The sequence below is a fragment of the Semicossyphus pulcher genome, unplaced genomic scaffold (assembly GCF_022749685.1).
Source record: "Semicossyphus pulcher isolate SPU_LCO1_2020_fin unplaced genomic scaffold, fSemPul1.0.p SCAF_21, whole genome shotgun sequence".
Taxonomy (NCBI): domain Eukaryota; kingdom Metazoa; phylum Chordata; class Actinopteri; order Labriformes; family Labridae; genus Semicossyphus; species Semicossyphus pulcher.
This window is the reverse complement of record NW_027211695.1, coordinates 16,039,076-16,065,995: the sequence shown is the minus strand read 5'-3', so window position 1 is coordinate 16,065,995 and position 26,920 is coordinate 16,039,076. Positions and strand designations below refer to the sequence as shown.

Here is a 26,920-nt window from a genome sequence, read left to right as displayed (position 1 = left end):
GAGAAGATATGGTAATTTATGTGAGTACTAGCCAGGAGCTATCCAAGTAGCAGAAATGTGGATACATCTACAAATGTTACAGTGAGAAAAAAACTACACAGCAAAATTTCCTTAAAATAATTCACAGTTTAATTATATATATATATATATATATATATATATATTTATATTTATATATATATAAAAAAGGCTTAACAAAATGTAAGAAAATGTCATTAATATAAAATAAACTTCTTGATTTACAGAGTGTTTACTTTCTTTTTTGCACAGACCGTTGTCCCGTTTAAAAAACATTCAACATACATAACAGACAATTCTTTAAATAACACACTTCATGGCTTCAATGGTATAAAAAGGTATAAAGTCCTTAAACAGCATCTGGAATAAGATGTTGAGAGGGTGATTAAAAAAACGTACACTTGTAAACATGAACACGAAGTCCTACAATATGAACACATCCAAACACTTAAAAAATACAATCCTCAGTCGACGGTTATTCCGGTTCAGCGTATCCCGTTAATGCAAAGTCCACCAACAATCTGACTGAACGTGTAAAAAGAAGAATCTGCTGTTTAGTTAACTTCCCAAAGATCAAAGAGCTTCATTCAAACTTTTTGGTGTAGTGGCCGGATCCGTTGCTGTTGTGCATGTTTCCGTTGTTGTTAACAGCCTTTCCATTGGCCAGCCGCGACCCCTCCTCCTTGGGCTGAAAGAACTCGTTCGCTACTCTCTGATAGGTCGGGTGTGTCGTCAGAGCTCGCAGCAGATGCTCTGTGGAAAAGAGGCAGACGTAACGACAGTTTATCATCATTAAACGCTTCCTCTGTATGTTAAACCTTTTGTATACATACTGTATTGGCTGTAATGCAGTGTTTTTTAGTAGACATAAAGTGATGTATGGTGGCCCTGAGAGCTCACAGCCCCACATCTTCAAAAAGCACAAGCAAGTTCGCGTTCAAATCTCCAATTTTGTGAGAAAATACCACCAAATGTCGGACAATTCTTATCATTTAGTTGCCTTAAATCAAGCTGATGAAGGATCCTCCTTTGATCTAGCTAGAATTAAAAGGTAGTTTTATCACAGAGATCCTCACCTTCAGTAAGTTCGCCTTGATTGGAGGCCTGAGTGTAAAACTCAGCTGTGTTGTTCTGAGGCAGACCCAGCAGCGCCCCCATAAGGTCTGACAGCTCCTCTGCACTCAGGCTGCCTCTGCCCTCTCTGTCAAACAGCTGCAAACAAAGACGACATATTTAGCACACATTGGAAGATATTCACTGTAAGGGTTTTTATCTCCACCTTTAAGTCTGACTAAGTAAATAAATGCTCTTAATGAACTAACGGGACTTACAGTAAAAGCAGTGTGAAGCAGCGACTTGAAGCTGATGAATCCAGACAGAGCAGAAACGCTCAGATAGATCCGTCTGAGGTCCACGGCTTTATCCTGAAAACACACACGTACTGTTATACTCAGTTTTTGGACACAGTTTGACTTTGTAGTTTTATTTTTGTCCGTTTAACTTTTGAAAATAGTGCTTTATAACCCATTAAAATACAACACATGCAATATTAATTATAGAAAACACACAGATGTAAACACCAGTGAAAATGTTCATCTGAGCAAATAAAGAAAATAAACCTACCTTGGTGTAGAGGCGACAGATGTCGACAGCTGTCCGTCTCCGCGACAGCCCGAGGATAGAGGCGAGCTCCTCTGCGCTGACCTTTGACCCCTGAGCTCCCGACTGACACCTGTCAATCATTCTCTCCAGCGCGGCTTCCACTTCCTGCGCTCCCAGACTTGAAAGAGAAAGGGATGAAGACGGTGAGAAAAAGAGGAGAGTGGGAAAGAAACAGGAAATAAGGTGGTGGACTGGTTGGTGTCGTACCCGTGTTTGTGCAGCAGTGAGAGAGTGTGCCGGGCAGCAGGCTCCAGAGGGAGAGAGAGGCCGCCCAGTTTGCTGACAGGAACTCCGCCCTCCAACACGTAATCTGTACATGGGATTCCCAGGGCCCTGAGCACAGGAGGAGAGGGGACAATAATAGACATTACATTGTAGAAACATAACTGCACGTACAGAATAATTACCAAAACAGCACCAGGAGCCAGGAGTGCACCAAAAAATAGGTCCTTTCTCTTACGTCCGGCTTAGCTATGACCGACTTCTTGATTTGAATTTACACCGAGTGCAGCGAGCCTCAATGACGCCGGTCGTAGCTGCGCCCGGTCTTACGATGCGCGTCCACGCGGACACTCGCAAAGCGGTGACTGTTGCCAAGCAACACACGTCTCCACTCTCCAACTTCTCCCATTAAACTATCAACAGAAGATAACAACAAAGCAAAGTAAAGACATTTTACAGACTCTGAAGTGAGGAAACTCAGAGTTGATTGCTAATCTTACGCCTGCTCCTGTGAGGAGTCTTTCACTGGTTATGAAACAGACTGAATTTAAATTGATGACTCCATATGAGCTACAAAAGCAAACCAGACCATCAGCGACAAGATTGATTATTTCTATAGAGTTATTTTTAATGCCTGAAACCGCTGGCGGGGAGAAGGTGTCAGACGAAGCCATTAACTGCACGCTGCCTTTGTTTACATTTTACAGGGCAAACATTTAAAGTGAGTGATGTATATGACTGTTAAAGAAAGCAGGATGTACAGGACAAAATCAGCAAAGGGATAAGAGGTACGGCTTTGTCCACAGGGGGCGCCAAAGTCAACACAAACTGAAAGTTCCTCTCAGCAGCTTTAAAGAAAGGTCTCCTCATAGAGCTGCACGTGTTTCTTTTCTTCCTGATTAGGAGATTACCAATTAGAATATTAGAGTTTATAAAATGCCAACAGACTTCGACCTAGCTGATAAAAGCTTGCTGACAAACAGCACTTGCACGCATAATTTACAGCCCCTTTGTGCAAACAGGCAATAAAACATGACTGATTGTGACATAAATTAGTCATAAATCAACTGCGTCTTACTTGGCCATGACTTTCTGGACGTTGCCAGCGTAGAGGTTGGGGTCATTCTTCTCCTCCTGGGACGGGTGGTAAACAGGAAGGAACTGCAGCACAATAAACACATTTGTTCTTTAGTTTATGTTACAGTCGAAGAATGTAACGAGGTGGGGCAGGTTTCAATAATCACACATTACAAAGAAAGTCTGTAAACACCGAGCTGTAAGCAGTTGTTTGGTCCACCTCTGACACACCCACCAGCAAGTATGCAGCTTCTTTGTGCCTTTTATTACACCCAGCAACAAGCACGCGGACAACCTCAACCTTCCAACATTCCAGCAGGTGTTCTGTTACTCTTTAAATATTACGAGTTAATCTGTGAGGTGGATCATCGAGCAAACTCACCTCGACAGTCATGTTGGTGTAGAACTGAGAAGTTGTGTGCCACAGAGCCTCGAGCCTACAGAGGAGCAAAGGTTACATCTCATTTAGACAAAATAATACTGTTTATGTGCTCCCCATGAAGAAGACATGAATCACAAGCTCCCTCAATAATAATCCATTTTTAGAACAACAACCCTCAAAAAACTGTTAATGCAGGCAGCTCAGGCTCTTGCGAAACATAATGTCCATTAATGTTTAGTGTAAACTTGTTGAACAGCAACTTGATTTGGGCGACGTTTGAGACGAGAGTTTTGCAACAGAGTGTAAAAGGAGTTCTGGAGCGTTCATTTGCATGCAGCTCCTATTTTCTAAACAAAACCAGTGCAGTTTTTTGACGCTGCGCTCTCGGCTCAACTTTTGGAACACCGCCTCGCTCGTCGTTTTGTTTTTTTCAGGTGTAGAACGCGATTCCTTTCATTGTTATTATGTGTTATTATGTTTATAAAGCGATTATGAAGCAAACAGAGCGATTTAAAAAACAGACTTAACGATCACTACCGAGGGAAGCGGAAGTACCGCGACACAACTTCGTAACCTAGCAACAGGAAGTACCGGCGAGAAGCGTTCTGAAATTGAGGTCGTGGGCGCTGCCAGTGTAAAAAACGCTGTTAGTGGACGCAGGCCCAAAGCAGTCCTGCATTTTTCTACTGTTGTTAAGGCAACTACCAAATCATTAGCGATCATTAACCTAACCGTTATATTGTAAGCTGACAGAAGGCCCGCCTCTCCTTTCAACCGATTGGACAATCAGAAAAAACGCCAATGACGTCGGGTGCTTTTCTGCTTTGAGTTGAAGTTTTTCCAACTCGAGGCGCTCGGAGCGTTTCCATTTCAGTGGGGAAAAACGCGAGGCGCTCTGCAACGGCGCGCAAAAAGCCTCTCATTGAAAACAATGACAAAAAAGCCCCCAGCTGCTCTACACTCAGTAGCTACTTTATTATTAGCTACACCTTGCAGTCCGGGGATAAACCCTTATATTGTTTAGTGCATGTATATACTGGCATTGGAGTCCAACTACATTTAATTCTTCCCCATCTCTCTCTCAAAGAGTAAAAACGAAATAATTTCCCAGGTTTTTTCCACTTCCTGTGTAGAAATGCAGAGCTGTTACTTTGTAACCAAACAGTTTCATATTAAGCAGCCAGAGAGGACGGAGGAACTCACCAGCTTGTTCCTTTGTGTGTCCAGCGAACAGTATCCTAAAAGAAGAGTCATAAACACACTGGAATCAAACAGTATACAAAACACAGTATACAAAAAAAACAGAGGAACAGATTGTGTGTTTGCTTTTTATAGCGTGTGTGTTTCTGCTCTCACTTTCCCTGCTACACATCCCGACAGGAAGCGGTGTGTGAACAGACTGGGGCCTGGACAAATATTACAGCATGTCCATAAACACAGCTACAGCCTGATAACGTGCGGGTCAGTGTTCACACTGTACACAAGCTGAAGCTGCATGTGCACAGCAATGCTACTAATGGTAGCAATGCAGGTTGCTCAACTTCAGAAAGGACAGGTTGACTTTTGTTCTAGTGTCTGTTCCGTCTGTGGGTTTGTTTTTACATCTAACCTTTTGACCTTTTGAAGTTCACTTCTAGTCTTGTTTTTAATAATGTAACAAAGACTTCCTCTTAATAAAGACTAAATGTATGTACCTTTTGTCTCTCAAGATTTCTGAGGCCACTTATTATTACTAAATAAAGTTATTCTTCATTATTTGGAGTATCCAGTCTCTTAACCTGTGTTAATTTGAGTTAAACATTGTAGCTAAAATTCTGCACAGAACATTTTAGACAAATGTTGGCTTCTGGTAGCTTTTTTTTATTGTTTTGTATCTTGAAAATAAAAGCAAAGTTTCCCATTATTGTGCATTTTGTTTGTCAATTTTCACACCACTGTTCTGTTCCTTTAAAACTCAAGCATTTTTATAACCATTATGGCATCTTCCTTCTGTCATTTACAGAATCATTGACAGAAATTATTCTGTTTTCAAACATTTCTTTTATAAATCTTGGTTTGTTTTCTAACTGAAAATGCAAATGGTAGATGTGTGTGACTAACCGGCAATAGAGACAGGCCTTTAACGCAATTTACCAAAGAGCGATGACTTTAATACCAGACTATTTACATGTTTTACAAATTTAAATTCATATATATAACAATTTTTTGTCCTAAATTGTTTCCATTACACATAAAAAAGGAACATTTTTCTCTTTAAGGAGGTGTTTAAACCTTATGACAACATTATAAAATAAAGGGAGCGAGGGTTTTATTTGCTCTTGTACATCAGAGAATAAAAAATTGCCAGAAAATATTGACTGAAAATCAACTCTAAATTGTATTTAATGAAGTGACTTTTAACACTGAGATCATTATGAATGAAATCACCTAAAGTGAAGTGACACAGTTTTACCCTTTAACAGGAAAAAACAGCAGCTCAAAGAGTCACATTTGTCATTTTTACTAACTAGCAGTTCAACCACGCTTTACTCACCAGCTTGTTGGGGTAACGCAACAGAACAGGTTGGACCGGGACTCCGACGAGGAAGGCACCTGCAAAGCAGCGAGAAGGGAAAAATGAGTTACAGTTACGCTGAAGAGGAGAAGAAAAACAATCAGCTGCTACACCTTTTTCCTCTCACATCATTCGTACAGACAGTGACAAAGTGTATTTCAGGAAAAACCAGACAGGGTGACCCGTCTGTCCTCACCGGGTTTGAATCTGATGAGGGCGGTGCCATTAGTCGTGGTTCCTTCAGGGAACATCAGCATCTAGTCAAGAACCGAGAAATATTAATTATGCCTTACAGGAGCTGTTAAAGACAAAGTCTTAAGTGACCATTTGTAACGCATCTCACCTGAGGCCAGTAGCCGCCCGAGGTCAGCCTCTCTGTGAGCTCTGTGACCGCCCTTTTCCTCGACTCGGGGTCATTCCTGCTCACAATCACCGACTGGTTAAACTCCAACAGAGCTGAAACAAACACAAGAAATAGAACGGTCGAAACCAGAACCCAGAGTCCAGAACAAAAGAGCCACGAAAGCAGGACAGGAAGTGCTAAATCAGGCAGAGAATGAGTCACTTGTTTATCTTTGGACTTCCTTGCATACTTCCGTTTTCCTCGACCCCTCTATTCCAAACATTACTCCTGCTTGTTTGCCTTATACAGCAGACGGGGAAACGTGGGGCGTAACTCTCTACTGAAACTACTAAAGCTGAGATTAAAGGAAAATTTGGTGAATCCTTATGTCATCCCTGAAAGTACCAAACAAGACTAGATGATGAAATCCTGTCTGACTGGAGCTGGAAAAGCTACGTTCCTGGCAGGTTAAATATGTCCTCCTTTTCCTCACTCGCCAAAATAAAACTTTCACACTTCCTTCAGCCCGATGTCTATCATGTCTTCCAGGAAGTTGTGCACAAACAAAACAAGAGAAAGAAAAGGGCAAAGATGAAACTCAGACACGGTTCTGATGCTTTCAAGTTGACATTAACATTGGGAGAAAGACCACCAAAATAAGAGTAGGGACACTTAAAATTTGAGATGATAAAACTTGATTTCTTTGAACACTAAACAAATATTAAAAGACTTAGGACACACAATAGCAATGTCCCAAATCAGGGGCGGTCTGCAAAAGCAGAACTGAAATGAGACGGTCTGGTCTACGGCGCATTTCCTGTTTTCCTGTCACCAGCCCTTACCCTTGCGTCACCAAACACCACTCCTGTTGCCTCGCAACATGTAGCTAGCAGGCAAATTAGCTAGCATAACTAACGTCACGTAGCTTAACCTGTTGGAAAATAATTTGTTTCAGGGGCCCTTTTGCTTTTGTAAACATGTGTAACGCTAGCTATTCGACTGAGCTGAAACTGAAAACTTTAACATTTAGCGTTTTATTCTTTTAGCCGCGTAAGAGTCCGCCATCTTGTTTGAATTGGGGCGCGAAGCATCTCAGGCCGTGAAGGACCCATGGAGTGCAGTCCTCCAGGGAAACTGAGGACGCAATTGTCGGCCGCATCTGAAGGAGCCTTTGAATCGGGAGAGCCCTCGACGCGCCGCTGTGACGCAATCAGCCTTAAAATATGTCCTTTGAAGGATGCAGGCCCTGGATTGGCACACAGCTAATATCTGCAGGAATACATTGATTTTCAAAATAAAAGCCAATACATTTTCCTTTCAATCGCCTTATCAACTACTTTACTATTTTCAGCGCCTTTTGGTTCAACCTTTAATTGGTTGAACACTCTTAATTCATCAAAAATAATTTAATAATATCACTTTTAAATAATCAAATTGCGTGTTTTGTCCAACCGACACAAACATTTCTACTTGCTTAATTAAATAAACAATCATCTGTCAATAAGTGATCCATCATAGATTGTAATGATGTCAGCTCATGTTGGAGTAATCCACCTCTGTGCTTGTATCTAACCAACCACAGCCCCTCACCTCCTATCACCGGCAGGCTGGTGTTCTCCGACCGCGACACCACCGTTGCCAGCTGGGTCGGACACAGAACCAGCATGTCCAGGTAGGTGCTGTGAGGCGCCACCACCAGCACCGGCGCCTCCTTCAGGTCCGCCCTGCGACCTTTGACCTTCACCCAGGGGAAGCCCAAGGTGAAGAAGACGGCTCGGCTCAGATACAAGACAATGCTGTGAAAGAACCAGCGGCGCCAGCCCTCCACAGGGACAGAGCGCTCCTCCTTGGACAGGCCGGCCAACCGGAGGCGGGCTAGAGGCCACATGAGGAGGAAGAAGATAGACGCCAGGGTGAGGCGGAGAGGGAAGAGGATGCTGCCCAGGATGATGCCCTAAACCAATTACATAAAAAAACAGATTAAAAGAAATCAGATCTTTTAACAGGTGAGTTATTACACACACGAAGAACACCAGAAGGATTACAGAGTGGTTTTTCAGTATAAGCAACAGGAAGGTTTATTAGGAAAAAAAATAATTAGAAAAAATAAAGTGTATTAGTATATGTGTAGTAAGTGTAGTAGTGTATTAGGTTGTCAGAAAATTGTAAAACAATGTCCATTAGTGTTTATAAAAGTTTAAAATGTTGTCTCAAATGTCTTGTTTTGATTTAGGGTGTTTTTTTCCCACTTATTTTCTATTAGTTTTTAAAATAGTTTATATATTTTTATCATTTAGGTCTTGTTTTCAGTGTTAAAATTTATGTGTACTACATGTTGCGCGGAGGGGAAACTTAAGTACCTATGGGGGCGACAAAAATAAGCCCTGTATCTATAAATATATCTTGATTACACATGTTCCTGAAACAGCGTGTACAAAGGTGATTCAATTTTAATTGGTGTACATGAATTCAATTTGACATATTTCGCTATCTATCAAGGTGGGGGGAAAATATCTGTATCATCATGACACTATTTTCAGCCATGATGCCCTGCCCTACTTAAGTGGCTTTCATGGAGTTATGCAACTCTGTGGTATGTTGTTATGATGTGTCATGCCTGCCTATGCCTGACACATTTTATGACAGGTCTGTTTTGGTTAGGCACTAGTCAGAAAGAGGACTGTGAAAGACTCTTTGTTCTCTTTCCGGAGGTCCTTAGCGAATAAATTTCCCTCGGGATCAATGAAGTATCTATCTATCGATCTATCTATCTATAAAAAATATGGACAAAAGAAGGGTAAAAGTTAGTCAACATACTTAAAAAAAAAAAAAAGATATAATAAGTGAACTTTTGAGCTAAGACAGATAGACTGTTTTTCCTAGCATTGAAGTAAAATGCATTATGAGCGGAGTGTTTTTCTTGCCAGTCAAATTACTGCCTGATTAGTTTCAGGTGGCACATTTGGGGGGCTGAAAGGAGCCATACAGGAGTTAAAAGCAATCTGAAACACAGCTTGTTTTAATTATTTCGCAATTAATTTAAAACTACAGTGACTATATGTTAAAATGCGTTTGCCTCTGCTTCATTTCAGCAATTGTGCATTAAATATGGCGACGTAAAATACAAGATTACCCTTATCTTCTGCGCGCCGGTCATCTTCACCTCGTGAAAGAAGGGATGTGGATACTCCTGCGTTGCTGAGTGACAGTCGTGCTTCTCCATGGCGACGGGGCAAACCTGCCAGTCAAGTTTAACTAAAATATATATTTTTTTTAAATGGAAAAAAACAGAATATAATGTTCTTTCCCCCTTATCTGTTAAAGCAAATGGCGGAGTAAAAAATGTGGGCAAAATAAGTTGTTCCTGTGTGTTGACAGTTGCCCACTCTTTTGAAAACCGTAAGCGTCTCGCGCAGATCTAAAAATGGAACGTTAAGTTAGCTAAAACAACGGTTGAGGAGTCCCGACACGACACAACAGAGGACGAAAACGAGTTAAAAACAAAAATATCTGGTTTCTCTCCTCCACATGGCAAAACACACACTGAATTAATCCTACCATTCTTTCTTTCTTGTACTCTCACCTGTCCCGCCCCTTCACGGTCTGACAGTCCGGCCCCCCGTCACTCAGGGGCGGGTCAGGCAAGTCAAACCGGTCCCTGAAACTATCCCAAGACTCTTTTGGTTACACAAAATATGTGAGGAAGCCAATTTGTGCCAGAAAAACTAGGTTGGAATGTAAATTTAAAAAATAAATATACTCAGGGTGGGTCAAAATATGAGATACAAGTGTAATGCTAAGTCAAAAAAATGATATCTCAAAAGTATTTAGGATACTTTAAAGATATTTAGGTCAAAAGAGTCTTTTTTTAATCTTCTATCTCCTTCCTATCTTGTGTTTTGGCATTAAACATCAAAAGACTTGGCAACCAAGTGAAAACGCTGGTATTGTGTGTTTGATACTGTGGTGCGTTGATTGGTGTAATTGATAATTTTGTGTGCCAACAATGGGGATATTAATCTTTATTTTTTGTGTTGACGTTGGATTTATTGATAATTTTTGGTTATTGATATTTTGGTGTGTTTGTTTTTGTGTTACCGGTCATTTTCTATGTTGATATTGAGGTTTTGGACATTCTGGCATATTGATTTTGGGACTAATTTTTATAAACACCAGACTTTAAAAATGTCCAGCTTTTTCAGACAGTAGCTCGGTCTGTAGGGACTTGGCTTGGGAACCAGATGGTAGATGGTTCTGGTACGGACCAAGTATGGAATCGGGGCTAGTAGCTGGAGAGGTGCCAGTTCCCTTCCTGGGCACTTTCAAGGTGCCCTCGAGCACGGCACCGAATCCCCAACTGCTCGGGGTGCAATCCATGTGCATGTGCAGCCCCCTCACTCTGACATCTCTCCATTAGTGCATGTCCAAAGAGTCCTGTATGTGCATATGTGTGTATTTCGGGCCTATGTTTATGTAGCATGTTTGAACGAACAGAGTGAAAATGAATTTCCCCTCGGGGATTCTTAAGGTATACCTTGTTCTTCTTCTTTTTATATTTGTTAAGACCTGCTTGCACTCCGAAAATATTCTTTAAGAACAGCTCAAATGCTTCACTAAGTCATAGAAGGCATAACACTTTCAACAGGAAGATTTCTGGAATGTTCTTCCCTTCGTGTTGGACAATCAAACTGAACACATTTTTTCATATATGACTGTAATACAGGCTGTATGAGCTTTCAGCTACTCGCCTCTCTGGTTTCTCTCTGCCCTGCCTCACTGCTTTTGTTCTCCGTCCAGGGTGGTGCTGCTGATACCAACACACACCCATGAAGAAGAACATTATACAGCTGAGGGAAGAGAAAGGGGAAGGGAGGGTTGGGTTAAGAGGGTGTTTTATTGTTTAAGTGGACATAATTTGTATAACAAAGCTTAAATGCGCTTCTCATTGAATGCCAAGTTGAGGGGCTTTCATTTTATATCTCTGCCTTTCTTCTTTATCCAGGTCATGTTCTTGCCTTTTTATCTTATTAACCTAAAGGACATAACATGGATAAATAATATGGTCAAATTCAAAAGACATCAAGCTACTTCCATACATTGTAAAAAAGAAAAATCGTGTAAATTAAATATTTCCATAAAGTGGCTTACCTCATTTAATGTAACATTATAGGAGATATTACTATTAACAGTATAAAATAATGACCATGTGTCAGTGTCAATATGGTCATATTGCACAGCTGTGCTTGACATGCTCATACGTTATCCTGTGATAACAAACCTGATTTTCTTGTGGTCGCGGCGTGTTGAGCAAGTCAATTTAAAACACTGCTCAGCCTGATTATTGCTAATCTTTTAGGGGATCTACATCTTTAAATCAACAGATAACAACTTACCTCTGAGGGAGAGTTTTTTTCTTTCAACTTTGCCAGTAAAACACAAACATGACATGGTCGGTTTTCACCACTTTTTTTTCCAGTTTTGGGGCAATTTAAACGAAAAATGTGATTTAAAGCGTGTCATTATTCGAAGGCCATTTCTTAAGCTTAAACACAATTCACATTCAACAGTCAAAACCATGTCAATTCAGCCATTACGGTTTTATTTTATAGAACACTTTCAAAGAGCAAATCAGTATAAATTAAACAGGCCTATAAATTAAACAGGTTAGTTAAATGTTGCAGGCTAGAAGGCTGTAATCAAGTCGACAAAATGAAGTGTGTCACTACAAACTGAGAATCAAAATGAAGGAAAGTAAGAAAACATTTATTACTCGACTGGAATACAAGCTAATAAGACACCTTTCATGACATTATTATACCATTTGTTAGCTCCATTTTTAAGACAAAGTTCAGATCTGATGATGTTTAACCTCCCAAAAATGTGTATAACTCTATATACTGTAAAGTAACCTCTTAAATAATAGTGTTAGAGGAAAATACAGTAGGTGATGATCTGCTGGCTTTTAAACTTTTAGTAACAGAATAAAATAAGAGAAATGGGGACAACAGAGGTCGAAGGAAAGACATAAAGCAGGAGTCAGAACATCCTGCGTGATGTTTCTGCCGCTGTAAAGAATGAACCTGTTTAGGGCAAGAGATAAAGAGCTTTACCAGGGAGCCGGGCTGTACAGTATAAACTCTGTAAATATCTGATTCTGTTCATGTCCTCTTCACAGCACCATCCCTCCACCCATGATCTCCATCCTCTGTAGGGGAGAGACAAAGAAAGAAAATCACATGAAATGGACATTTAGATGTTTCATTATTCAATACTTGTGTTTTATTACTTCATTTCTTTATTGGCTTTTTTGTTGTTAATTAATTGTAACCATGTTGCAAATGAAAGTGTTTTCCACTGTATTAGCAAGACGACATTATTTGTAGTTCGACTTAGATTCACATTTTATTTAAAACAAAGTCTTACGGTGCGGTGCGGACACACTGCACGCTAGGGCTGAACAATTAATGGAAATTTAATCGAAATCGCAATATGGCCCACTGTCATTTTCAAATCGCAGGAGGCGCAATATTATTCAAAGGTTAAATGTGTTGGAAAAAAACATTTTCATTTAAATATTGTGCTGCAGAGATGTTCTGGCCTACACATTCTACACAGACGTGAGTATCAAATATCTTTCTTTGGTTCAGATCCCCGCAAAAAAAACAGCATCATCATTTTAACATGTTTTTCAATGAAAATGAGAATAATGATGTAAACATTATCATTCCCTGAAGTGAAAATAATCGCAATTAGATATTTTATTCAGCTCTCCTGCACGCTACCAATTCGCCTACACTTGCGTTGGCCCAGCCTCGCTGGTCACCTGTTGGGGTGAATTGAGGAGTCTTTTCAATCAGACACCTCACGAGGTTAACTTGCTGAATAGTAAAACACTGTTTTCTTAAAATGAATAGTTATGACATAAGAAGGGGAAAAAAGGTGTTAAGCAGTGGCACCGCTTGCCTGGTGTGCATCGCTAGGTATCCCAGCATGCTTTGAGCAGCGAATCGGGCGCTTGCAATACACAATGAATGTGGGCAACCTTTCCGCCATGCGAGTCTGCGTTCAGTGTGTCCGCACAGTTAGTTGTTGTTCGCAATAGTTGCAATTTTACAAAGAAAAAATGTTTTAGGGCCAAATCAGCATGTATCAGATTATTTCAGCTCATTGACAATATATAAGTTTATTTAAACAAACAAAAAAAAAATTTGTTCTATACTTTACGAATTGTAACTATATAAAAATTCTCATGATAGCGTTTCTTTACATCTGAGACTGTTCAAATAAGACAGCAAATGTTCTGACAAACTGGCCGTGTTCTGCCCTCTACTGGCTTAAACATGAACAGCAGCCGGAATTTCAGAGGCCCACAGACCAGAGGTTAGTCAAAATGTAAAACATTTGTATTCGCTGTATTGTTTTAGAAGAACTGGATCAAAGCTAAAGAACCAACAGAGTATAATTAAATACAGTGTCTGCAACACTCTATCACTCTGTACAGACTACTTGCAAAGAAGACAACAAAGGATATTTTAATGCAGCTTTAAAAAACACTAAATCTGAAGTGTATTTGAGTTGGTGGCTTCACTGTTGTTATTGTTGTTTTGTGATTTAATGATGAGTGGGAACTAAAGAAGCTGTCAACATGAACCATAAAAGATGAAGCTCTGCCTAAGACTCTCACCTGAGGCGGGTCTATGAAAGCCAGCCAATCAGACGAGTGCGTCGGGAGCAGTCCCATCGACTGACACTTGTAGATGGCCAACGCCGAGCCCAGCAGGTTCCCGACCAGGTAGACGAGGCCCTGAAGCCACTGCTGACTGGAGCTCTCCAACAGCTTGAAGGCTGAGACACAAGAGAACTTAGACTTTAACACAGACACCGAAACAACAGTTTGAAACCAGGCGAGGAGGAAAACTGTGACTGGTGGATACTCACTGGCTGACATGGACATGAGCGCCTGAATGGGCCTCCAGGCCATCATGCAGACCATCATGATGGGGAAGATGGAGATGGTGTTTCCCGACATGTACATGATGAACAGGTTCATGGGGATCTGCTTCAGGGGCCCGAGAGCCACGTCCCAACACCGCTGTAACACAGAGAGAGAGTCGTTCAAGAAACCCTTAGAAGCTGGATAACTACAACCCTTATTGGCGCCGCAAATCCAAAAGAAGAAAATCTGAAGAGAGAAAGGAAAGCTCCTCCTCCCTGCTCACCTTTTCCACCAGGTTCTTGTCCGTCTCCTGGATGCTGGTGTCGGGGACGGGTTTCTCGGAGTATCCGATGGGATAAACGACGTCTCCCTGACCGCCCTGACGGTCCCGACTCCTGCAGCACATAACACACACTATATCAAACCCGTTGTCCTGTTAAAACACGGAGAAGAGCTGCATAGTGCTATTTTTACCTCTTAGTTCGGCTTCGAGAGGTTTCTTATATTTCCAGGTTGACACACTGACTGTATGCGGTTGTAAAACTAAATGTTTTGATTTTTCCGTTTACCTGGTGTTCCCCAGGCTCAGCTCCAGAGCCCACTTCATCCTCCGGGCCCCGCTGCCTCCTCTCGTAGACAGAGCTCCTCCTTGTCCCCCCGGAGACGCCATTACAACCGGATGTACTGCTGCACCTCAGAGATTGAAAGGAGCTACAGGAAAAAAACACAGAGAGAAATAAGATGAGCTGTCTTTGGGATTTCTTGTCCTAAACTAAATGTAAACATGTCAGGAAAAACAATACAAAATCTAAGATCAGCAATCATCTGCAGAGTTATAGACTTGCATCACGACAATACGTGCTTTAAAACCGTATCAGGCACAGATTTCTTAGCAGATATGACCAGTATTATATTGATTATTACACTTTATTTGAGAAAACCCATCTCTTATTAAACTATTAGACACAGACTTAGGAAGAATTAATGTTTTATCTTATTATTTAAGGAATTATATAATATTAAGTCCGTTTTTGTAAACTGGTCCCGAGAAAAACAACGATTAAGTGGCATTTTTTATTATTTAAATGACAAATAAAGTCGTCGTCTTTATGTTTATGTGTTTATGTTTTGGACAAATATTTTGAAAATGCTTCAGTTGTCTTGCACCTGCATTCAGGATTTAATTAAAAATGCAGTTAAGTAGTTAACGTAGTAACACGGTCTAAAGGCATATTTAACATTACAAGCTTAACGGTTTATGTTAATCGACTACAAATCCAGAGGGGGGCTGTTGTAAACAAAGATAATTGTTTACTAGAAAAAAGTCGCTTTAACTTGCAACATTGAACGGTTTATTCTTAACGTTTGAAGACATGGACCGAACAATTCAAACACAGAAGCTGAAAAATAAAACACGATGAAAAGCAGGATGTTGCCAATTGACGTCGGTGTTTTTAAGCAGCTTCGACATAACGTTATATCTAGATAAATCAACATAAACCGGTAATAAAAATTGCTCTTACCTTAAAGGCACATCAAAAAGACTGCTATCCGATTTCTTCTATCGTTCTTTTTGGATGAAAAGACCAAAAATGAGCTCGCTGTAACGAGAGACAAATCGACCCTCCGTTGCCGTCGCTCTGGTTCCGCGGCCCGTAATGATGACGTAGTTACGCTGCCGGTGCGGATGTTACGTCACGTTGCGTCAAGCTCTTAGTGCGACATTTGCAATCAATACTACATTGTGGACCCAAGTGAATAATATATGTTGTGTAAATGTCAAAATAGCTTTGCTATTGAATGTAAAAAAGTCATTATGTATTTCTAACATGATAAATATACCGTATATATATATATACACTGTATATTTATCATGTTTGAAAACATTATACATAGTAACTGTTCTTGAAACTCAAACTTGACTTTTTACTGTTAATTGTTGAATGCAATATATATTTTATAAATTCAGGTTTTAAGACATATTAACATACATTGTAGTGATGTTTGGATGCTAAGTTATGTATCTTGTTTCTACCTGCTGAATGATAGATACAGCAAAAACACAAATATAAACAAAATAGGAATTTTTCAGCATTTATTAACACAGACAGGTGTCCACATTGTGTGCAGTAAGCAATATAAACTTTCAAACATCTGTGTGCATCTTTACAGTCAGTTTAAGGCAACGATATTATAAACAGTACAAACATACTGGCATGTAAATAAAGGAGTGCAAATTTAATTGTAAAGTGTGTCAAACATCACAGGCACATCAGTTCTGTACAATGTGTCAGCATTATTAAGGCACAGGAGTAAACACCAGTACAGTCACCCATAGAGTCTTTTATTATTAAGGGTAAAAAGCGCTAAACCCACCCATAAACTACAGTTCATTAGAAAACACGGGTCCTAATGTGTTAAATTGTGCTGATTTTGACATTCCAGATTTCATGTAGCTCTGAGGCTTTGCTCAGCACCTGGTTTGGGCTGGATACGGGTCAAACTGTAGCACACCTGAGCTCTGAAAAGCTCTCAAATGCATCTTGAGAGTGATCAGATTTTGTTGCTCAAATTAGTTTCTATCTGCTGGGAAACACAAGAAAACATTGAAACTAGGCTATTAAATGCATGTTAACCAGGTGCTCTTTCAATCTGATCAGAGATGAATTAATATAAGCATTTGAAAAATCAGGTATTGATAGAACAGCTTTTCTTTTTTTTAACACATAACAAGCACTAATATGGTTGTAAAGGATCCATTAAATGTTGTTCATCTTCTGTACTGCTGTTTTTTTAAACAGATGAACACATGCAGAGACGTCCTTTCCTGCTGCACTGAATGTGGCTTAAAGTATATAATCTCATTGTTGCCTCCATATCTTTACTCTCACAGTATCAGCCTACTCTCACATTTTCCTTTAAGGCAGAGTGCTAGACATCTGATTCATAATAAATACTGTCATCTTTGAAAAACCCAGACAGTTGTTCTGAACACTTGGAATAAAAGACTCCTTTAACCATATGGAAGAAAACATTTTCAGTCAGCTGCACAATACAACAAAGGATTTGGAAACAAATACAGGTCGACAGGTGCAACACATCTCCTTCATATTTTTGTGAAAAACAGGAAAAATATTGCATTCTTTATGTCTGAAAATACAAAAACACCGGGCATTTCTTTAAAATGGATGCTTTACCATGTGGGCTGGTTATACATTAAAGGCACAAAGTGAGACAGGGATTACCCATGATGCATTTTGCTGAGTGAACAGGGAGGAAAATCTGCATATTATCTTCATTAACGTTTTATTTTCTACTGCGTGAAGTGAAAAATACAGTTAATAGTTCCTATTTTGGACGTGCATTGTTTTCCCCTGAAAGTGAGATAAGACTAAGAGGACAGGATGTTTGTTCCACGCTCAAATCTGTGTGTGTGTGTGTGTGTCACTTGTACAGGCTGAGCTCTGGGCTGTGGTACAGACACATGTAGGAGTCACAGAGGAGGCGGCGGGCGGACTCCCGTAACGACGCGGCGTCCACTCTGCTCAGCTCCTCCTCCGATAGGCTGAGGAAGCGCCCCACCTCCGGACACGCCCTCACCTGGGGGATGTTGAAGCCGTTCTCTCCACCTGTGTGAGATATCAAACAGGAGCGTTAGATTGGAGCATTAGCAGCTGAAATCCTCGTTGAAAAGATCTCTCACCTTCCCGGTCTGCCATGCTGTCGAAGAACAGCCAGTCCGTGGGGAGGGGGCCGTGTTTGACGAAGCTGACGTAGTGGCTCGTCTCGATGCACGTCACGGCGAAGAGAGACATCCGCTGGCGGGTGCAGTGCAGAGGGCCGCTCCACGATCCCTCAGGGACGGCGATCTTCACAGGGCTGTGGGACACACGCTTCCTGTGACTGTGGACCTGATGGTGGATAATCAATGTGTTAAGAGTCAGAGTGCTTTACTTTGTGATCTGTCTGTCAAAGGGACAAATTGGTCTCTGGTCCAAAGTGAGAAGTGTGTACCTGTGTGTTGCAGGTGTGGCAGTACTGTTTAAGACGACCAGGAGTGATGTCAGGGTCTTCATAACACTGCAGACACTCCCACTCCGCTACAGCCTGACAGATGCTGCACTGTCTCAGAGCTAGAGAGATGCAGAGAGAAACACTTTACATAACATAGTTCGATCTTACGCACGCCTCTACCCAAAACATAAACATTAACCAAGATGCTGCTAAAATGTAGATTAATTCTCTCATAAACTGTTCCTACTGTCGTCCAGCAGGTCTGTGATGTCCAGACTCTGTGTGGGCAAGATGGCGTCAAACATTTTGAAGTCTTTTCCAAACCTGGGCATGAGCAGAAGGAGGCAGGACGGAGACTGGAAGAGGGATTAACACACACGATCTGATGGTTAACGATGTCTTAACAAAACGACCTTGATATGGAATGTTTGAACCTCTTCGGTTACCTCGACAAACTTGAGGCCAGCGTGGAGGAAGGAGGACTCCAGCAGCGCCTGGACACTGGCGACCCTCATCCGACTGGGCGATGGCGAGGAGAGAGGGATGGGGGAGTGGATGGGGGAGATGGGTAAGGGCGAGGAGGGTGAGGGAGGAAGTGTAGGCGGGAAGAGCTGGTAGAGGTGACACTCCTGAGGCTGCTGAGTCATCGATCTGAAAGAGGAGGAAAAAAAGACCAGGTCAAAACCTAGTGTGTGGCTGACCGCATCGGGTCAATGTGCGGTTTTGTGGGCAATGCGTTACAAGGACTGTCCTTATGAGGCAGGTGCGCACTGCGGATATAGGTGAGGACAGCGGACGAGCAGCAGAGGAGCAGCCCTGCCTACTCCCCGAACAAAGTATCCAGAGCCGTATGGACAGAGAGTCGCGTCAGTGGAGGTCCAATATGCTCCATGATCCACCACTGAGATGTCGCAACTCTCTCTCTCTACAGCTCTGAAAGTACCGTCACTCAGTCAGTCAGTCAGTCAGTCACATACAGACCCGTGTGTAGGGCTGACCCTGGCAGTCAGCCAAAGGTACAAAACAAGGAGTCAGTGTCTGGAGGATTTTGTGTATGTCTTGAGGAAACATTATACAAAGCAAAATAAGGGCAAAGCTTATAGTCTTGTGCCTTGTTACCCTTTAAAAACTTGCCCATTGTACAGTTCAGTTGTATTTTATAGTTTTAGGAGGTAAAACTAGCCAACAATTGACAAGAAAAATACATAGTGAGGTCCAAATAAGGTTTCTGCTTTCCCTTCTGTTAATCCTTGTTTCAAAGACTCTAGAGTCAAGATGAGAACAAACTCACTGGTTATCAGATATCTGTCTAATATATGTTTGTACTTTTACTTGAACTGAGCAAACTTTGTATAAACAAATAAAGAACTTAAAATACAAACAAAGACACCTTTCTTTGGTGTGGGCTAAAGAAAATACCTTTGGGTTCAATGTCTTGACTTTTACATCTCCTTACTGTCAAAACAGATGTTTCCGCTATACTTTATTCTCTTTCCTTTATTTGGATCTCTATTAGCTTCCACAAAGTACCCAGTAGTCTTCATAGACAGCACAAAATGTGAATCCTCCTCCTTATGTATTTTTCTCTTTTATGGTGTCCCTCAGGGTTCTTGTCCGGGTCCTCTTCTTTTTACTATATAGATCATTCAACCCCTGGGGCAAATCATGCAGATGATACACAACTTTACGTCCCAATAAACTAAATTACCACTAATTTATCCTGTATTTTGTGAAGCTGAAAGAGAAAAGAAATGTCCTGCAGTTTATTACTACGACTTTTGATTGCTTTAATTTTCTATCTTTGTAGTTTGTTTTGTCTATTGAAATTGAACCGAAATAAAAATGTAAATTGAATTGAAAAGAAATGTCCTGCAGTTTGATGTCTTCAAATAAATGAAGGGCTTTTTACACTGCCAGTTCAAGGCAGGATTATTCCGCCTCTGTTACGTTCCGTCTTCTATGTAGAACTGTAGTCAGCATCAGAGGTTGTAATAGAGACGTAACCGAGGCGAAACAGCGTCTGTAAACTGCAGAGCCGGCAGGGCGGAAGAACACCATGTGTGTGTATTTAAAGCACGTGCTGTTTGTTTACATCTTGCGCACGTTTTGCTTCCGCCGGAACGCTATTTAGAAACACACTGGGGCGGCTTTACGCCAGCGTTGCTTGGTCCAATGCAAAATGACAAAGGTGCTTCGTTACGGCGCTGAGGTGGAACAGCAAAGCTTTAGATTCATTTTACCCCCTCTTACTTTCTACTGTTAAGAATCTTTTCTCTCGTCTGGGTGCCTTCACAAAAAAAAGATTGTATTCTGGATGTAATGTTTTGGTGCTCAAGTGTTGCTTTGTCCAGCAGAGACATTAAACCAAGATCAGCTCATTTAGTTTAGTTACAGATATAGATTACCTTTTTTCAACCATTATATATATATAAAAAAAACAGCTGTCATGTGTGATAGTGAAGCAGGTTAATGTGTGAACAGATGTCCCACGAGACACACCGCCTAACACTCTAACTGGCCTACTTTGAGGTTACCTGATCTTGAGGAGCGGCTCGACTCGGAGGAGCTGGAAAAGCTTGTTGAGGAACTCTTCAGGATCTGAATGAGAGGAGAGAAACAGCAGCATGACAGCATTCCTCAGTCACTGTTGCAGAGAGCACATGGAGGGGTGGCACAGACACACACTCACCTTTCTCCTGGTTGGTGAAGCCTTTGTCGCTGTTCTCAGCCTCCAGCAGCCGTCTCAAGGCCATGGTCTTACTGGCACATACGTAGCCGTACCTTTAAGGCACACAGGTACACAAATTAGTTATTATTATTATTAGAGTTATTATTATCAATGCTGCATCACCAGTAAGAACAGCATTAGCAATAGCTCCGTAGGTCCTCCTGGGCATGCTTACGCACCTCCTCAGGGGGTTGACGACCTCACACCGCAGCAGGTCCTGAGCCTGACGGGAGCTCTGGCCTGTTTCAGGGTCAGAGGGCCAAAACAGCAGCCAGTCTGCAGAGCTGCAGCAGGAGAATAGACTGCAGACACACAGTGGACACGTCAGAGAGAGTACAATGAGTTGTTGTATTTGTTACAGATGGATTCAAACCTAATGGATTCTAGACTTTACCTGAACAGCGTAGCGTCCAGGTAGCAGGAGTTGAGGTGGCCCTGGATGCCTCTCTTCCAGCCCTCATACAGATCTCTGGCCTCGTCCCCGTCCACAGGAGGGGTGTGATCCTCCACCCGCTCGCTGCCCCAATCTGCAAACGCTGCAGGAAGACAGAGTACGACTTAATAAAACTGTACTCTTACTACAGGTGGCAACAAACACTACAACTACTCTTTCCTACCTATGGAGTTGCATCGCTCCACTTGATTGACGGGTGTCTCAGGGGCGGGAAACCTGGAGTCCCGCCTACAGTTGCGCAGCTTCACGAACAGCCCCTTGTTGGCCGGGCATCGGAAGTGCCGCTCACCGAGGTAACTGCCGTCTGTCCCCGCAGAGAGCTCCTGGTCCTACAACACACGGGGGGTTTTGTGGTTAGGCTTCCCTTCTGATAGCATTTGGACAATGGATTGTAGCAGAGACAGTGAAACCGGCCCTCTTACCAGCTCAATCCCAGCCACTGGCTCTGTAATCCCAGTGATTCGTCCAATCCAGCGAATGACCCCAAAAAGAGGCGGGTCGTTCACTTCCACCATCGACCCCACCTCCAGCTCGCCCTCCTGTCCCGCCTCTCCGTCGTCCCCCAGAGCCTCGCCGCTGTCTGGCGACCTCAGAGGCGAAGGAGGGCCGTGTTCGCCGTTTGTGTGCTGCGGCTGGTCGACGTGCGTCGGTGACGTCGGGCTGAGGGGTTTTACAGGCGGGAGCGGGGGAGGGGACATCTGTTTGTTGGAGGGTTTGAGCGGAGGCAGAGGGGGAGGTCTAGCTGCTGGTTTTGAAGGGGGCAACAAGGCGACTTTGGGAGCATGAGCGGGTGGTGATGTGGGCCCTGGTTTAGAGGGAGGGGGCGGCTTCAGGATGGATTTGGGGAGTTGAAGGGGGATGAGACGGTGAGATTTAGACTCTAAGAGGGGTCAGAGGAGAAACAGGAGTTAGTGGTTTCTTGATTTGTTTGCATGCAAAGAAGAAAGGCGCTGCTGTAAAGTGCATATAAGCTTGAGCGTACACATTTTTGTGCGTCCTTGTAAACCATTACAGCCTCAAAGAATCAGTTTGTTGGTACTTTTTGGTGTTAGCGTTAGCTTTGACACAGTATATAAATGATGGCCTAATTCCATTTAGTTGTTTATTAGACTGTATAAAAGAATTGGCCTTTTTTTTTTCACCATCTCCTTTTTTTTGGAGCTAGGATTGACCATATTTAGAGGACAGGTTGAATATTCATTGATGCGTCTTTGTGCTGGTTGACAGGCTGCCGTGACAGAAGGATAAAAATGCCCTCAAGCATACCTGGATCAATCATTTATTTTACTCATAATGGGACCTAAAGTTACAAGGTAATAACCATGCTGAATCGAGACCAGAGACTCATTGGGAACATGTTTACTAAAGTAGTAAACCACATGAGAAGAAGGGTCATTTACCCATCTGGTTTAATGAAACGGACTTCTTCAACCTGTAGAGTCGCCCTCTGCTGGCCGTTAGGAGAATGCAGGTTTCACAGAGGCTACGTCCACTTTTTTTACAGTGTGATTCTTACAATTTCATGGCTTACTGGGCTAAAATGTTTATGTTTTTACAGTCAAAAAATACTGGAGCACAATAGTCTAAATACAAGTGATCATGTTGCGGAAAGAATCCTTAACAAACGGTTAAAACTAACTTCAGAAACTGCCTGATCATAAATGGCTCTGATAAACAGTGTCGAGTGTGTGTCTGACGGCTGCCATACCTGCGGACACCTTTGTGACTGGCAGTAGTAGTCCATAGTCAAGGGAAGGAATGTGGCAGAGCTTCTCTGTCTTATAAAACCCGTCCCAATTACCAACAGGCTGGTCCTGTAACACAAACACACAGCTGCAGGTAGAAAACTATGCTTATACACAAACGTGCGCCCTTATTAAGAAAAAGGCATCACAAAGACACATTTCGATGGGGATCAATGCATAAAAAAACAGCCAGGTGTACAAGTGTACTGACCAGCAGGACGCCGACATACATCCCTGACGAGGACCGGCCGGGCAGAGGACCACAGAATCGCACCTCCCCGGCATACACGTTGTCCTCCAGGGGGAAACACACCCGCTGACCAACATGAAAAGGTGGAGGTGACGCCGATTCTCGGACCTGGACCTGGTTTTGAACTGTGATGGGTGCCGACTCAGCAGTCCGAGGCAGGATGCCCAAAGCGTGCCGCTGAGTAGGGCTGCTGGGACGATGCTGGCGGAAGCTGATGTGACGATTGTGCTGCTGCTGCTGCTGCTGCTGCTGCTGGTGATGATTTGGGTGGTTGTTGTTGTTATGGTGCCCGTTGCTGGGCTGGTTGTTGCTGGTGCGGTGTTGGTGGTGGTCTCGTTCACGGGCTCGCTCGTGTCCGTTGGAGCCATTGCTGCGAGACCAGCTGCGCAGCCTGATGTGGCTGACTGGGAGGAGGAGGCCGCAGGCTTCGGGGCAGCTGAAGAGACGGTGACCTCTAAAGGTTCCATTGCTCAGTCCTCTACCGACTGCTGAACCCTGCAGAAGAAGTTTACAGGAACCTTGAACAGTAAGTGTCGAGCAGGGTTACGTGCTCTATCCCTTCTTTAAACTGTAAAAGTAATTACCTTGTTCCCAAAAGGTAACTACCATGTGCCCGCAAAATAATAACTTCTTCCCACAGAATTAACTACCCCCACAACTTGTTCCCACACAATAATAACTTGTTCCCACACGATAATTATTAGCCCCCAAACTTGTTCCCACGCGATAATTACTTGTTCCCATGTGATAATTACTTGTTCCCACGTGATAATAACTTGTTCCCACAAATAATAACTAGTGACCACACGATAATAACTTGTTTTCACAAATAATAACTAGTTACCACATGATAATAACTTGTTCCCTAGGGATTAACTACCCCCATAACTTGTTCCCACACAATAATTACTTGTTCCCACACGATAATTATTAGCCCCCAAACTTGTTCCCACGCGATAATTACTTGGTCCCACGTGATAATTACTTGTTCCCACGTGATAATAACTTGTTTCCACAAATAATAACTAGTGACCACACGATAATAACTTGTTTTCACAAATAATAACTAGTGACCAGACGATAATAACTTGTTCCCACAAATAATAACTTGCTCCTAAACGATATTTACTTGTTCTCACAAGATAATAACTTGTGATCACACGAAAACTAGTTCCCATTTGTTGGTTACATTGTTCCCACATGATGATTAACTTGTTCCCACGCGATAATAACTAGCCCCCATGTAATGATTACTTGTTCCACCAGGAAATCTAGTTCCCATACGTTGATTAACTTGTTCCCACATGATAATTAACTTTTTCCCCCATGACATTTAACTTGTTCCCACTAGACAATAACTTGTTTCTTAAGGATTTTTGCTTGTTCCCACACGATGATTAGTTAGTTTCGAGAAGTGAAAAATTGTTCCCATAAGAAATGAACTTTTCCCCACAAGATAATTAACTTGTCCAACAAGACAATAATTTGTCTTGTTACAAGTAGAGTAGACAAGATAATATCTTGTTTCCACAAGATATGAACTTATATGAACATATGAACAAGGCAATAACTTCTCCTAAAAGTTGATAACTTGTTCCCACATGATGATTTACATTAATGCCAATATTGATTTTAGGCAAAATCCTCACTCACAATGTAGGAAGCTAAAACAATGTTTGCTTATATCCTAAAATTAAAGTTTACCTTGAGCTGCACTCCAAAGAGCACAGCGGTGCTCCCTCTGGTCAGTGGCCCGATGTATTTCAGCTCTGCCTCTGCCAGCTCGTCCTGTTGTCCTATTTGGACCCAAAGCTGAGCATCGAGAGGCAAAGAGGCCAAGTGCTGCAGCTTCCCTGGATTGGCTAGAAGTTCAAAACAATGAAACAATGAAAACCTTACCACAGAGGGAGGAAATAAGTAAACGAAACTAATGCTTTTGATTACTTTTAAGGTCATAAATGGTATGTTAAATTTAATAAAGAACAGTTTGCAGTGTGCATTTGCTCCGTAGGCATTACAAATACTATCTTTAACACTAAAAAATGAGTAACTATTAATGTATTACTTATAAGTTTGAGGCGTGCGTCTGGATCGGTTACGGGCTCCAGCAGGCCGCTGACGTCAGACGGGACTTCATGCAGGTACTTCCTCTCTACTTTTACCATGGAACCAGTGTCCAACACCTGTGGGAAGGCAGGGAGGAGGGGAGGGCAAAATTAGTACTTGTAAGTATGAAATTCATGATAATTGGTGTTCAACTGTCACAATTTATGTAACAGAGTACCAAAGGCCAAGTCTGACAGGTGAGAATTGTTTTATCTTTAATGCCATCTTTTTGAAAATGATCTTTAATGATTTTAAACTCAGGTAGGACAACTAAATTAAATTTAACAACTTGGCCCAGATGAACGTTTTTGCTTTGAAATGCCTGAAAGTATTCAATGATTATTAAAATAACTAATATTTAACTAATCCCTAAAAAAATGTGTAGTATGTGAACACTTGTTTGATGATAAAAAAAAAGATGATATAATACCTTAACCCAAAGAGAGTCACCTCTGCTCTTGGCCGAATCCTGCTCCTGGCAGAGGAACCCCCGCAGCAGCCGAATGGTACCTTCCAGCTGGTCCTGGACCTTCAGGTCGGTCGAGATCAAAAACATTTTGGGGGGGCGACGCTTCCTGCTTTGCTCGTGAGCCCCTGACATCTTAACGCGTATTTTTTTATACGTTGCTGGTTCACAGAGGAATAAACGCCTTAATTTTCCTGTAAAATTAAGTGATGTTATTATTAAAAACCAACGACAAAAGTTGCCGACGTGTGTCCGTCCACCTCGGTTAAAGGTAACTCCAGGTAACGACAGTTCGCTTTCAGACCTTCTTCATTCATAATGGAACTGAATTAAATTAGTGAAAACCGTTAAAACAGCACGAGCTACATTTCTGCCAGACTAGCGACTAAACGAACAAACTTGTGTAGGCGTTTATTGAACGTACACTCACCAACTTCATCAACTCACACCGTCAACATTTCCCTTCGCGTTTAAAGGAGCTACGCTTCAACAACAAACCGCACCGCGAAGCAGGAAGCAGAGTGACTGACACGAGCGGGAGCCAATAGCAAGTCAGAAAAGTTTTGCTGGGGCGTATTCTAGCCAATCGGGCATGTGGGCGTTAGCGCGACTGGGGGGAAATTCCACAGTTCTTCTAGACAAGGTTGTTTGCATGATGGAATCTGGTACACACGCACAGACACACATCAGTGGTTGTATTTTTTTTTAATTGGTTTATAAATAGAATATAAAAATATTTCCCTTTACTGAACAAACTCAACCCCCTTTTTTACACTCATACGTCACTTCATTTCTCACAGAAGTAAAAGAAAATGAGAAATATTCTGAGTGCAATCATTGGACTGGTAATGCAGAAGTCCCTTTACAAAATAGAACATTTTAGAAAGTGCAATTTCAAATGTGCATTATCTGACTTTTTGTTGCACATCACATCCGTATGCCTTGGTGCAGTGTTGGGCATGT

General features: G+C 42.0%; 3 protein-coding genes across 3 annotated transcripts; all 3 read right to left on the bottom strand.

Annotated features, from left to right (window-relative positions):
• Nucleotides 1-195: 195 nt before the first annotated feature.
• On the bottom strand, nt 196-9,772 carry lpcat4 (lysophosphatidylcholine acyltransferase 4). The gene is made up of 13 exons (XM_069672372.1): nt 9,392-9,772; nt 7,849-8,212; nt 6,259-6,371; nt 6,112-6,172; nt 5,895-5,953; nt 4,565-4,599; nt 3,362-3,416; nt 2,981-3,063; nt 1,888-2,013; nt 1,642-1,798; nt 1,350-1,442; nt 1,095-1,230; nt 196-771 (listed from the first exon to the last, which is right to left on the bottom strand). The coding sequence occupies exons 1-13, from the start codon at nt 9,479-9,481 to the stop codon at nt 602-604; spliced, it is 1,542 nt and encodes a 513-aa protein (XP_069528473.1). The 5' UTR covers nt 9,482-9,772; the 3' UTR covers nt 196-601.
• A 2,068-nt stretch (nt 9,773-11,840) lies between these two features.
• emc4 (ER membrane protein complex subunit 4) lies at nt 11,841-15,838 on the bottom strand. The gene is made up of 6 exons (XM_069672429.1): nt 15,718-15,838; nt 14,764-14,905; nt 14,478-14,589; nt 14,197-14,350; nt 13,943-14,103; nt 11,841-12,463 (listed from the first exon to the last, which is right to left on the bottom strand). Exons 2-6 carry the CDS (start codon nt 14,862-14,864, stop codon nt 12,428-12,430), a joined length of 564 nt encoding a protein of 187 aa, XP_069528530.1. The 5' UTR covers nt 14,865-14,905; nt 15,718-15,838; the 3' UTR covers nt 11,841-12,427.
• A 750-nt stretch (nt 15,839-16,588) lies between these two features.
• cyld3 (cylindromatosis (turban tumor syndrome) 3) lies at nt 16,589-26,414 on the bottom strand. Its single transcript, XM_069672600.1, has 16 exons — nt 25,922-26,414; nt 25,451-25,568; nt 25,090-25,247; nt 23,347-23,880; nt 23,099-23,204; nt 21,813-22,270; nt 21,554-21,719; nt 21,331-21,472; nt 21,116-21,238; nt 20,898-20,989; nt 20,743-20,806; nt 18,655-18,859; nt 18,456-18,564; nt 18,209-18,327; nt 17,898-18,105; nt 16,589-17,823 (listed from the first exon to the last, which is right to left on the bottom strand). The coding sequence occupies exons 1-16, from the start codon at nt 26,090-26,092 to the stop codon at nt 17,639-17,641; spliced, it is 2,958 nt and encodes a 985-aa protein (XP_069528701.1). The 5' UTR covers nt 26,093-26,414; the 3' UTR covers nt 16,589-17,638.
• Nucleotides 26,415-26,920: the final 506 nt, after the last annotated feature.

Bases quoted from the DNA above. Each gene is read 5' to 3' on its own strand.
- emc4 (XM_069672429.1), bottom strand. From the start codon at position 14,864: ATGGCGTCTCCGGGGGGACAAGGAGGAGCTCTGTCTACGAGAGGAGGC. The intron at 14,590-14,763 runs GTAAACGGAAAA...TATGTGCTGCAG, and splicing joins CTGAGCCTGGGGAACACCAG to GAGTCGGGACCGTCAGGGCG. The intron at 14,104-14,196 runs GTGAGTATCCAC...CTTGTGTCTCAG, and splicing joins GCTCATGTCCATGTCAGCCA to CCTTCAAGCTGTTGGAGAGC.
- cyld3 (XM_069672600.1), bottom strand. From the start codon at position 26,092: ATGTCAGGGGCTCACGAGCAAAGCAGGAAGCGTCGCCCCCCCAAAATG. The intron at 25,248-25,450 runs GTAATACATTAA...TTGAACTTCTAG, and splicing joins CGCACGCCTCAAACTTATAA to CCAATCCAGGGAAGCTGCAG. The intron at 22,271-23,098 runs GTATGGCAGCCG...GACCCCTCTTAG, and splicing joins AGTCACAAAGGTGTCCGCAG to AGTCTAAATCTCACCGTCTC.
- lpcat4 (XM_069672372.1), bottom strand. From the start codon at position 9,481: ATGGAGAAGCACGACTGTCACTCAGCAACGCAGGAGTATCCACATCCC. The intron at 8,213-9,391 runs GTAATCTTGTAT...TAATTGGTTTAG, and splicing joins CCGGCGCGCAGAAGATAAGG to GGCATCATCCTGGGCAGCAT. The intron at 1,799-1,887 runs GTACGACACCAA...TTCTCTTTCAAG, and splicing joins TCACTGCTGCACAAACACGG to TCTGGGAGCGCAGGAAGTGG.